The sequence below is a fragment of the Tinamus guttatus genome, unplaced genomic scaffold (genome assembly GCF_059628265.1).
Source record: "Tinamus guttatus ecotype Peru unplaced genomic scaffold, ASM5962826v1 Tinamus_guttatus_pri_ptg000563l, whole genome shotgun sequence".
Classification (NCBI taxonomy): domain Eukaryota; kingdom Metazoa; phylum Chordata; class Aves; order Tinamiformes; family Tinamidae; genus Tinamus; species Tinamus guttatus.
In genome coordinates, this window is record NW_028289097.1 from 2015838 (window position 1) to 2028604 (window position 12767).

The 12767-nt window shown below is 48.2% G+C and overlaps 1 protein-coding gene across 5 annotated transcripts in view; it reads left to right on the forward strand.

The window, feature by feature from the left end:
* The window catches only part of ANKS1A (ankyrin repeat and sterile alpha motif domain containing 1A), a 69553-nt gene that overhangs the window by 11770 nt on the left and 45016 nt on the right, over positions 1–12767 (forward strand). For 2 of the 5 annotated variants that reach the window (XM_088534459.1, XM_088534456.1), the window contains exons 2-4: positions 6423–6503; positions 7292–7448; positions 9234–9296. In XM_088534459.1, coding sequence (XP_088390585.1) covers positions 6423–6503; positions 7292–7448; positions 9234–9296 — 301 coding nt within the window. Of the gene's footprint in view, positions 1–6422; positions 6504–7291; positions 7449–9233; positions 9297–9528; positions 9588–12767 lie in introns of those variants that run through there. The other 3 variants (XM_088534460.1, XM_088534457.1, XM_088534458.1) reach the window with 2 other exon arrangements.

Genomic DNA, 12767 nt, shown 5'->3' on the forward strand with positions numbered 1-12767 from the left:
GGCACGGACGTCTCCGGGCACGGTGCTGCCCGTGGGCTGCAGGTGAGGAGGCTCCAGGACCTGTGGGCGATGCCCGTTTGCTCTCGGCTTCCCTGTGGCTTCTCCCTGGCCCTGCCAACCTGCTGCCCTGGGCAGTGCACGGAGAGGGAGCTGCCGCCGGCGCCGCAGGGAAGAGCCAAAGCTCCTGGTGATGCTTCCCTGGCTTTTCGCAGGGAAGAGCTGTGGTTATTTGCAATCCTTTCAGAAAAGCTTTGTTCAGCTCTGGCCTTCCGTTGCCAGCACGTACAGCCCGTGCTGGATGTGAACTCCGCTCGGCTGCATGAAATCCGCTGGAAGCGGGAGCGGGTTGCGAGTCTCTGTATGAGCCCTAGGAATAAAGGGCAGTGCCTGCACTCAAACCAGGCCTCATCTTCCACCCCCCGCAGCTCTTTATTTTGCATCCTGCTCCGAGCTCTTCTTTAATGTAGCACAACACGCACAAGTGACCCGTCCTCTGCCATGTCATAACGCTCCAAGTGGCAGCGTCCCCTGTCATCCCCACCATACATTAAGTTCAAAGAAATGCATTTTTCTTGCCAGGAGCCATCTGTAAGAGTCTAGAGCTGCCCTCTTCCTATCCAAAGAAGTCAATTAAAGGAAAAGATAGGGATAAACATGAGCCTTAAAAGTGGTAGCTGTAACAGTAAGCTCTTCCTTTGCTTTTCCAACCGTTCAGTGCAGCATTTCCACATCTCCATCAAATGTGAGAGGAGGTAAATTGAAAGCCAGATTGTTCCTGGGAGTCAAATGCATCTTCATCCTTCTGGTGCATTGAAGGGAACGTCTGACCCACTGCAGGAAACCCACTGGGAGGTGTGTTGTGGGGCGGGCAATACGCTGGATTTCTGTGTGCGGAGAGGCACTGAGGAGCCGCTCGTTTATTGGCTTGGAGTGATAAAGGCAGAGAAGGAGCATTTTGAAATAAATGCTTTTAAGCCTGTCCTCCCAAAGCTTCAGTGTCGATGTCCTCTGCAGGAACTGCAGATACCACTTAAACAGCAGCAGAACTGATTTCTTTCTTGCACTGACTAAAGCGATCCCTGGAGAGCAATGGGAAAGGAACCAAGCGGGCAGGGGGCCAGGATCCCATAAAGGTCCTGGCGCAAATGGATGCAGCCATCGGTGCTCGGAGACAGCGCTGGTTCCTTGACGGTTCCTCCAGTGATTGCCCCCATCCCTTCGTTCTTGGTCTGGTTCCTCCTGGAGGAGACTTGGTTCCTCTGCTTCGTTTTCCAAAGCCTCTGTTCCCAGCGCAGCCCCTTCCCAGCGCGCGGATTCCCCTCTCTTGGGAAGCTTCAGCTTTACATCCCGCTGCTGGAAACTGGGCTACGTGACAGCTTCGCTCAGAGGGAAGTTATGTTTTTCTCATGCGCCAAACCTCCTCCTCTGGCTCAAATTTCTAAAGGAAAGAGGTTCAGATGTGTAAGAGATCAAACAAGTCATTCTGCAGCATTCCACAAGCTCACCCGTAAGTTTTCTTGGTTTTGGGACAGTTCAGGGCTGTGCTGAGGTTTCTGCTGCCATCCGCCGCCTTCTTCCTACTGGACAACTAGTTGTCTTGCTTGGGGCCCCCGTGGCTTTATTTAAATATCCTTTATTTATCCTTTATTTAAACGTCCGTGGGCTTTGCTGCTGCACGTGGTGACGGAGCTGGAGCCTCAGAGCTTCCCCCAAATGTCTCTCTTCCAAACGTGGGTGCCTGCAGACCTTGGCTTGGTGTTTACATTCAAAGCTGCTGATGTGAACTGAAGATTTGCTGATGTTGAGTGCATCTTCATTAAGATCCTGATCTAAGCTAACCTAAATGTGGAAAGTGTTGAAGGAGAAAGTCCCCCGAGGAGAACAGGTTGGTACTAGATGGGACGCGTGTGCACCCCTGCCTAGAGCTGTTTGTCGCAAGCAAGAGCCCTATCTGGGAAAGCTGAGTTTTGTGGGTGCATTTCCTAGCTTCCAGAAGAGTTGCTACACAAATGCAACTGCAAAATAAGCAAATTCTCCCTATAAATATGTCCATAAATCAGGAAGTTGCCTCTAGGTGAGGGCATTACCTGTTGGAGGAGCTCTTGCACTTGGAGGCAGCTCAGCAGCTTCTGCTGCGTCTGCTTCTCCAGCCTCGCTGGGTGTTCATGCAAAGCAACGCGTGCAGTAGTTGATTGTATTTCTTTTCGTGTGTTTGAAAGGATTTATTTTAAAATAGCTGCATGCAATTAGGGGAAAAGCACCTCCAGCAGGCACCAAATTCTCTCTTTTCTCCTTTTGCAGTGTAGACTGCATGTCTTCACCTGCTCCCCCTAATTGGAAACACAGTTGTCCTTGCTTGTCCTTGCCCCGCAAGGAAAGCGGGAATGTCCCGCCAACGCGGAGAGACGGAGCGAGCGAGGGGCCCCGTCGCTGCTGCACAAACCTCTGCCAGGGGCTCCGGTGCCTCCGCGTCCGCATCCCGCGCGGACGCGTTAATCCCACCGAGGTGCCCACGGCCTTTCCATGGAGAGGCCGGTGTCCTCCTGCCTCGGCTGGAGCGAAGGGGCTTCCTCTGCTCGAGGGGACTGATGCTCTCGGGTCTCTGCACGTTTAATGCACGTTCCCCTTCGCTCTGCCTTTAACCTATGCACCACATTCTGAAGTACCCGGATTTCCTGGAATAGCACATTCGAATCCCAGTGGGATGAATTTGTGTGCTCTGGCAGTTTCATTCTTTTAATGTTTGCAAACTAGATGCTTTACCCAGATGTTTGAGCACAACGTTCTTTCCTTACAGGTGTTGCTCTCCCATCCTGTACATTAATTGCCATTAATTGCAGCCTTGAACTAGCTGCGTTTCACTAGTGATTGCACATATCTTAGTTGGAATTTATGTGGTATTAGTTCAGTGTTTCCCCCTTTTCCCTTTGCCTGTTCTATACTCTTACTCATCTCGTCCACTGAAGTGGATGAAGTTGTGTTTTTAGCTTTGTGTTTCACTTGCCCAGAAGAAAACTTCATTGGGAATCATTGCAAAAACCAGAGAGACGCCATCGTCCCCTCTCCCCTCCAAGCCCTTGCACTTGGAGAGCTCTTTGCTTTGGGTCCCTTGGTTGTTAGCAGGTAATTACCAAACTTAGTTGCAAACAGCTCAGCAACATCCTCATATTTGGAGCACTAAATCAATGTGAGTTACTGCATGTTTCTGATAGAAAAATGGAGGCAGTAATTTTAGTGGGAGAGTGTTATATCCACCAAATGCTTCCTGTGCTGGACTGGAATGTTAAGTGAGACTTCTGCATGCATTTAAAATACTGGGTTTCTCTGCAATGCATTATATAATTATGCTGTGTGTTAAATGGCCACCCACATTTTCTATACTGAGTCTGAATTGTTTTTGTAATTCGTAAGATGCCGCAGCTGGAAAATGACAATGCCAGGCACTTAAATACTGTGCTTTTAGTGCTAACTCTGCTGCAGTTAATGGAAAATATTAATGAAGGCAAAAAGCACGTTTCCGTCAAGTGCTTTACAATAAGCCAAGAGTGACAGGCAAAATTAAGCTCCCGTTGGGCCGTGGGCTCTACAAACCTTTGGGACCTGGGCGCTGTAGATGGACACATGGGTGGGTTGGGAACAAACCTCATATTTCTCAGCTTCCTGGGAGAGAGTGCTGCAGTCATGGAGGGAAAAATGGGTTTGCAAAAGGAGTAGGAGGGTGGCAGTGCCACCCCGAGCGCCGGGGCCATTTGTCACCCCCGGCCGTGGGAGCAGGACACACAAGGGAGGGTCCTGCTGGTGACTTTCTTGCTGAGGGGCCGTTGACTTCAACCTCCAAATTTGCTGTTTTGACCCCAAAGACCTGACTTGCTCTTAACTTCAGAAGTGAAATCCGGCCACTGCAAATAGTTCTCCGGAGGAATCGCGGTGTCTTTCAAAATGAACATTCCCAGGCTCGTGTTTTTGCAGCTCCGCGTTTCTGCGGACTGTGGTAGAGGGATTTTCCTGTGTTTAGAGCTGAAATGAGAAGCTGGGGACCTTATCGCAGTCTGTCACTGCAATGCTATGCACTGCATAAATAAAACTGGGGTGAAGGATTTGGCTTCTGTTAAGTCCAAAGAACTTTATGGCCTTCTTAACCCCAAGGAATGGGGAGGAAGAGGAGGGAAGAGATTGATGTACTTCCACTGCAGCAAAATAGAAATAGATTCTTGGATCCTTTGGTTCCTTCAGTCTGAACTTCGGGGGGATATGACCTTTCTTTGATAAAAGCTGCCTCTGTTTGGGGAAAAAAAGGAGTGTCAGTGACACCACAATCTTCTTTTTAATGTTTTTTAAATCCCTGCAGTTACAGAAGACTTTTGCAGTAGCAGAAGGTCCCTCTTAGACTGCAGCTTTTCTCCTCTCCTGAGCCCTATGGAGTGAGCTCTGTATTTTGCTCTAAAGCCTCAACCAGGAGGGTCTCGTGCTACTGTCCCCACTTTTGCTGCCAACCAGTTGGGTCCCTTGGAGCAAGTGACCTGGTTTATGCCGGTACGCCGTTAATCTCTGTTTTCCTTATTTCATAAATGCATCTTTCAGCTGAAATTCTATTGAATGGTGCTGTTCTTCATATGCGTGCAAGGGGAGCTGCAGATGCAGCGCTTCAATTGATCAAGACTGCAGACAAGTCTTTCTGGCACTGCTTTTAACCATTAATAGCCACATTAAATAAGCGGTAAATTATTTGGGCAACCACAGTGGCTGAACCTGCTGCCAAAAATGAACCGGAGCCTCCGAATTGCTCAGGTCCCTTTCGTGCTTCAGACCTGTTGCAGCTGGGTGCTTTTTGCTCGATAAGTTTTTTGCTTGTATTTGGTGACTTGCCCATCCTGGGGACAGGGCTTTGGCCATCGTCCTGCAAGTGATGCCGGTGGCTCTGGCAAGGCCTGCTGCGCTGGCAGTGCAGGAATGCCTCTGGTTAAACCTCCTGATCCTTTGCGGGTTGGGTTTTGTGGCTTTCTTCCCTGTCTTCTTGGCTGCATTTCCCCCTAACTGTCTCCTGCCGTGCAGTTTGCATCTGTTTTTGGGCTCCAGAGCTTTTTGTAAAGGTCTGGAGCGGGAATGTCTTGGAGGAAAGAGGCTCTGCTGCGTTCCCAAGGAGGGCTCCGGAGGTGTGTTCTGGAGGCAGGGGCATTGCTCGGCTTATCCCTGAGCTGGCGCTTGGTCCAGGATTCCTGCTGCTTCCGTGCCTCTCCCGCTGCTTCCATGCCCGGCGGTGGAGTGTGTTTCTGGCTGGCAGTCCTCGAGTAATCACTGGTATTTTAGAAAACCCAATAACTGCCCAGGCTGCGTGGGGGCTGTGTGCTGGGGAGGGAACGAAGCGATCGGGAAAGGGCTAGCCCATAAAAACCAGCAGTTGGCTTTATTCCAGGGGGCTTTATTCCAGTTAAACTGGGGGCCAGAGGGGACTGTGACGTTGGACCCCTTGTTTAGAAACGAAACAAAGCAGGAAAATGTGCCCTGTTAGGAGACACGTGGTCCAAGGGATCTGCTGGTTCTTCAAAGTGTCGAGTTTAAAGCAGCCTGCGAGGACTGACGGGTTGCAATAGAGGGCTGTGGAAGGTGAAAGGCTTTGGGTTTCCTTGGAAGAACGCATGAATTCCAATTCCTGTGCCCGTTCTGGAAGGCGGTGGTGGCGCTGGCCACCAGGTCCCTCAGCAGCAGTCGAGAGCCCTGCTGGCCCTGCCGGTCTCTGCTGTTTTAAGTGGGACGCCGTGAAGCAGTTAGAGGGGACATTAATCCTCTGCAGCCTCCTTAAATCCTTGGTGTTGGACTTTGGAGCAAGGGAGGGATTTTAACAGCATCCTCGAAAGTGCTCCGAGACCACCTACTTTTTCATATAGAGCACTAATAACTGTCAGATGGAAATGGTTTTTGGACAACATAAAGTCACTGTGTCTTCACACTGGTGACCGAGAGAGGAGGCTCTGGAAACCACAGCTTCCTGCTCGCGTCCCTGGAGACTCTTGGTGTGGAGGAAAAGGGTTTCCCAGACCCAACGAGTCCTGCAGAGCTGTGAGCGAGCGCTGGGTTGATGCTTTCCCAGCTCCCGCTTTCATGGGCGATGTTGGTAGCGCTTGTTCTTCCGAAGACGCTCTTTGGTGAGTGCACGTGTATTGAAACCTGCCTGGGAGCAGGACAACGTGCAAGACCCTGGGTGCTCCGACCAGGCGTGGGGTAGTTAATCCCTTCGGTGGCTCTGTGCTTCCGCACTGACCTCTCCGTGCGCAGGACAACCCGTCTGCGTCGCTGCTGCCGCCGCCACCGGGGTTTGCTCACAGACAGCCAGCTCGGCACGAGAACCTGCCGCGATTTTCCTGCCGATTCCCTGGATACTGGATGCACGTTTAAGTGTTCCCTGTGCGTTTTCTGTCTTGCAGCATCTGGAGAGGGCCAAATGTGAACTGCGTGGACAGCACCGGCTACACTCCGCTGCACCACGCTGCTCTGAATGGTCATAAGTGAGTTGTCTTTTAATGCCTTTTGTCACGCAGAAAGCTGCGTGCTTTGCAAACTGGTTTCTGTAGGAATCTCTCCAATGTGGAGCTGTTTCCTACTAAAGGAAAAGGTGGCAGTGGTGCAGAACTACACCATCTTCAGGCCAAGAAGTGAACATACAGAGGCAACAGTTGCAGAATAGAGTTTTTTATATTTATATATATATATATATATATATATATATATAATATGGTATTTTTTAATTTGACAGAATATTGAGCCTTTCATCCACCTCTTTATTTGCAAATGGTTTGGGTAATATATAAAAAGGTCTTAAAGATGGGTTCCTCAGTAACAGTCTTCTGCAGCCTGGTTTCTAAAGTATTGCTGTACATGCACCACTTAAATTTGCTTTTGCACATTATATATACATTTCTAAATTTATAGTCTTCAGTATGGTAGATATTGTGTTTTTCACTGCTGCCTAAACCACTGGGAGATTGAATAAAGCTAAAAATCTTTATTCAGCTTCACTGTGCTGATGCAATTCACTTTTCACCAGAGTGGCTAGTGGATGACTTCTGTTTTCAGCTGCATTAGTACAAAAATAACATAGGCTGTTTCTAAGCTCCTCTCAACAGTCTTTCACTCTTTCTTCTTTGGCAGCATTTAATAGGAGCACATTAAAATCTTATTTCAAGATAATCCCTGAAATATTTCTCTTCAGGTGATTAAAAAAGGGTGGGGGGATAAAATCCTATGTGACCAGGGATAGGATCCCTCCTGGACTCACGTTTCGCTTCTCTTGCAGGGACGTGGTGGAAGTTCTGCTGAGGAACGACGCTCTAACCAACGTAGCGGACTGCAAAGGCTGTTACCCCCTGCACCTGGCAGCGTGGAAAGGAGATGCAGACATAGTGAAACTCCTCATCCACCAAGGGCCTTCGCACACCAAAGTGAATGAGCAGGTCTGCGTGTTGCTCTGTAGTGCCACATGTCATTGAGTCACCTCGCTAGGATGTAGAAAGACCATTTCAGCTGCCTCCTGACCTGCCCAATCTGCTAGCAAGTGCTGTAGAGTCCTGCTTGCTAATAGGATAAGGAGGGGGCTGTCTAAAGCAAAACCTCCAGTCTGAGTTAGTGCTTGAGTATATATATGCTTATCTAAATAAAAATATATGCTATGAGAACCACTGAGCACGTAGGAAGTGGTCTCCTGCTTTCATACTGGGCTTCTAAAACTAACACGAATGGTTTTTCCTTCAGTTGCTGAATAACCGAGAAGATTTCTAGTACTGTCAAAGGATCCACTGGCTCCCTTCTTTGGGGAACTAATCAAAGCAGCTTTGTTTAGTCTTTGTTTGGCCCCGCTCTCTTAGCTCCTCTCCTGGCTTGTCTCTAGCACTTGCTCCAGTTAACTAATTTGTAAGTTGTAAGATAATTTTAGCTGTACTTGGCCCCAGATAAATCTCTAACTTAATAAGATATTTTCTCAATCAAGCAAGGAAAAAGTCATGCAGATTTCTTCCATTTGTCAACCTGATTGCTTTGGGGCTAAGATACAGATGGATTGGTTTATATAAAGGGCTGTTCTGCACAGCAAGGCCAGCTGAGCTCTGTTGCTGAGCTGCTTGTGACCGAGTGAGCTTGGGCAGACCCAGTAATGTGTTCAAATCGGGTGCTGTGAGCTGCAACAGACCCTTGGCTGCCCTGTCCTGGAGGCAGGAATATCTGTTGTCCTTGTGACTCCACTGCTAAACCACTCAGGTTATCAGCCAGGTAGGAGGGAGGGAATCAAAGCAAGTTTGGCTGCCTTCATACCATAGGGCTGAAAATGTGTATTTGTTCAGAAGTTAATTCACAAGTAACATAGATATTTCTGGCTCAAGCTTAACAAAACTGGTCAGAGAAGGTCCAGCTGAATGATATGGGGGCTTTTAGCTTTTGCTGTATACAGGGCAGATCAAAATTAAACTTTTTCAGAAGCTGAGCAGCCAGCTCCCTGGAGGAGTCAAGTTTAGGAGCATTATTCCTGCTTCCACCCATGCTTTGGGGGCACCAAGTGCCCTACCTAAGCTTTTTGATCCTCAATGTAAAATAGTTAACTTGCCTCCCAGGGTTGTTCTAAGGCTCAATGATGGCTTCTAAAGCATCATAAAATGAAAAATACTGTGGTAGTGCTTAGCAGTACCACCCCTCTGTTCATCAGGACTAATTAGCAGCATGTGTGTTAATGCCTTTGTTGATGGCTTTCCAGTTTGGGGCTGTGCTTAATAACAGTAACAACCCCAGGCACAGCTGCAGGCTTTCAGTCTGCTTAAATAGGTTCAGGCAGGGTAGGAAACTGTTTATAATCAATCTGATAAGAATGGACTGAGGGGCCTGAGGGTAAACTGTGCTGCTGTGAGGAGGACAGGTAGAGGAGAAGCCTTTGCATAGGATTAACAGCTCAGGGCAGTCCCTCCAGGTAATGTTTCCTTAATATCCCTTTAGTGGAATCCTTTTTATGTGGGAGGAGTGAGCTGAACACCCTGTGCTGCTGGTGTTTGGAGTCCTGCAAATGAAGTGCCCAGTGGTTCAAGTTACAGGAACGGGCAGCTGGAATGGCTTCTGCTGCCAATAGCTCTTGACTGGAACAAGATGCTGTGTGTTCTGTCACTTCCACCCCTTGGGAGTCACCCATTGCTTTGTTGCTATATCTCACCCATTTCATTATCACATTTTTTTTTCTTTTCTCCTCTTCCTTTTTGTAGAATGCTCTTGAGATCAAAGAACTCAAAAAGTACGGCCCCTTTGACCCATATATCAATGCCAAGGTGTGTACTTTGCTGTCAGCATTTCACTGCATCATTACTTCAAGCTGCACTCGCGTGCTTCCAGGTGCAATGTCATCCAGTTGCAGTAATACCTGTTCAGTTCACAGCTGCTTGGGGAAAAGTAAAATTGCAACCATTTATTTACTGTGGGTTTCTTTCTTCAAAGCAGTTATAGAAACATAATTTAAGGGAAGCTTTTCCTTACTTTCCTGGGGGCTCCTTCATTGCTTAGCCTTGTAGGACTCACGGTGATGGTCAGTTTGCTTGATTTGGCTGGATGACTTCCAAAAGGTAATGTTACTTCAATTAAAATGCTCTAGGTATTGTTTCATGTGCTAATGTTGCTGATAAATGCAAAGAGAAGGAAATTTATTTTCCTGCTTAAACATGGATGCGTTTTCTCTGTGGGCTGTTTGGAGTGAATTTTCATGCCTTTTCTCCTATAAAATGCATAATCCTGTATTTGTTGGAATGGACAGCTAATTCTTTTGGTGATGGCGGGGAGAAGGGAAGGTACTAACGTTTACACCTCCCTTCCCAAGTCCTTCATGTCCTGCTTATTGCATCAGTCTCTATTTTTTGGTGTTAAGTCTGCTGTGTGTCTGACCCTTCAGCCTTAGTCTTCTGTTCTCATTTTCTTGCCTGTTTTGCTCCTCTCTGCTTTTAGCTGTTCTTGAGCTACCAAAAGACACAACACAAGTACTTACGATGCGCTGAGACTGAGCAGTTGCAGGAGCAGATGAAGTTCCTAGGTCACTTGTTGGTGTGAACACATGGTGGGATTTTCTCAGAAACTCCCCACTTTTCGTTTTTACTCAAACTGAAGCTCCAGGCCTGTGGTGGTGTAAGAATTTGTTGTTTTCTCGTGAGATACTTCTGCTTTCGGCTGCCACGCCACAGTTGCTTCCAGGCCGTTGTTTTGGATGCAGCCACCCATGGCAGATCTGTGTGTCAGAGTTTAGTCAAAACCTCTGCTCTGCTTCCTCTGCAGTGCCTTAAAAACACATTCAAAATTCCTGAGCTTACCAGCCACTGGGAATTAAGTTCATTGCTTTTGCAGACTGCTATTTCAGGTAGTGTTCTAGTGGAAACCTCTTTAAGCATAAATATATTTACATGAAACTCATCCTTAGCTGTGATTTTGATAAAAAATGCAGCTTGGAATTTTACAGTAACACATGTCCTGCGTGGAAACGTGTTACAGCTGAGCAATTGAACCATCTGAAAGAAGCTATCTAAAGTATTGATGGTGGAGTGAATCTTGCAGTATTCTAGTATTAAAATGTTGAATGGGAAAGCTGTATAAGGATGAAGCTGAGCTAGCTTTCTTGAGGAGTTTCTTTAGTAGGTGTTTAGTTTGGGACTTTGGCAATGCGACTTGGGTTCTGCAGGCTCTTGGGAATAAGGCTAGTGCTTTTGAATGCCCTGCCTTGGTTTTAGGGAGATGGACAAACCCGGCTTATTTCACGGATAGGGTCATGAGAAGTTGTGACCATCTTTTTGCCAGTTTTTGACCAGGTTTGATGAGGAGCGTGCGGAATGGTCCCTTTCCTGTAAACCTTGGGTGTTTGATAGGCTTGATGCAGGCTGCAGAGCAAAAGCTCAGGTGCAAAGCGTAAGGGCCCTTGCTTGGTTGGTGCTTCCAACTTCTCAGCTCCCATGCAGAGTGCAGTTCAATTGTGAAGTGATCAGAACAAGCTGTTCCATCCTTCCAAACATTTGCAGAAATTTAGAAGAGGGAAAAGCATTTTATATATGCCTGGCTACAAATCAGGTTGGTATCCTGCTTAGGAAAAGCTAAGAAAGCCAGAAGCTTCTTACCCTCCTAAAAGCAGGAGAAATAGTTAACTTTCTGGCATACCCTTCAATACCTTTTGTTAAATATCTGGTCCCTACAAAATGTATTGAAGGACTTCTGAAAAGCAAGAAGTTTAGGCAAAGAGATGGAGAAGTAGCTTTTTTGCGCTCATTCTGCTGCCTTGGGTTTGGCTGTTTAATCCATACGAAGGAGCTGAGCAAACACGAAACGGAGGAGGCTGCCACATAGCTCAAGGAGAAACAAACTGCGCTTCACAACCTACCGTTGGCTTTTTTAATTAGAAGCAAATGAATAATGCAGATTGGGTTGAAAGTGCTCGAAATCTAGATGGGCCGCGGAGGAGAGTGGAAGCCGACCATCTGGAGTCTGCAAATGGGCCTGGGCAGCAAACCCACCTGCAGGGCTCCCGAAAGCTTTCTGGACATATGGGGATCGTTTTCCTTTCCTGAAATGTATTAGTGCGTTTGGCTCCGGGCGCCTGGAGGAAGGCAGGGGGTCTGTTGATCCCTATTCTTGCTAATAAGGCACTACTGGCACTCGTGTGTGCCCCGAGAGGAGGAGGAGGAGGAGGGAAGGAGATGGTGACAGGGCTGCTCGTGCACACTCTTCTGGCCTGTTTTGGGCCTGAAGCTTGTGACATGCCTTAGGTGTCACCTTAGGTGTCACCTTCTGCACAAGTTTGGGTTTTTACTTCATCTTTTAACTGTGAAACAACAGTGGATGCAAGAGGGACATCCGTGCTCAGGGCTTCAGTATCAGACGTGTCACTAGACCGGTAAAACAGGCAATTTCCATTGCTTGTGGAGGGTTTTTTTTTGGTTTGGGAAGAAAACTTACAAAGTCTAGGGCTTCCTTTCTTGGAGCGAAGCCCTGTGAGGAAGAGGAGCGCAGCTGCTGTCAGAGCTGCCGTAAGGAGCTCCCTTGTAGTGTGTGATGAGCATCTGCAAGGGTTGTAACGTGGGGTATCCACTGACCAGGGCTTGAGGACTCGGATGGCGCTCGCGTGGAGGAGAGGCACTCACACTGTCCCTGTTCCATCCTTTTTGCATCTCCTGTAAATACGAAGCTTGGAGCTCCTGTGCTCACAGCTGAGGCTCCCCTCTGCTCTGTGCTTGGCTATGGGGAAGGGAGGCCATGTGCCTTCCCCGGAAGAGCTCCAGGATCTTTGACTGCTCAAAGCTCTCCCAAAACGGAGACAAGGAGGACTCATGCAAGAGCAGGAATTGCAGGGCCCAGTCTGCCATGGGGGAAGCCCCTGCTAGAAGGTTCAAGGCACTTTATCACCTGGTGACCAGTCCCCAGTTGCTTTCCCTGGCAAATAAGACTATGCTACATATGGCCCTGCTAAATACCTCGAGAGCAGCAGGATAAGCAGAACCATAGGTGTGATGATCTCTGTAGTTCTCCGTTCTCTCCCCTTTTCCACTCCCTGTGTGTATTTTATGTGCCAACTTTTATTCTGCAGTAACTTCTGTCCACTTGTATGTCCCTTCCTTCACCGTGGCTGCCTCGGCCGCTCCACGTGTGGCGCCTGCTGCTTCCCTGTGACTTCTCTGCTAACGTGACGCCGTGTTTTCCGTGCCTCCTCCGAGCCCCCGGCGCTGCACGCGGCTGCTCCCGGCCTCCGGAGCGCTGGCTTTTATCCCAGCCGT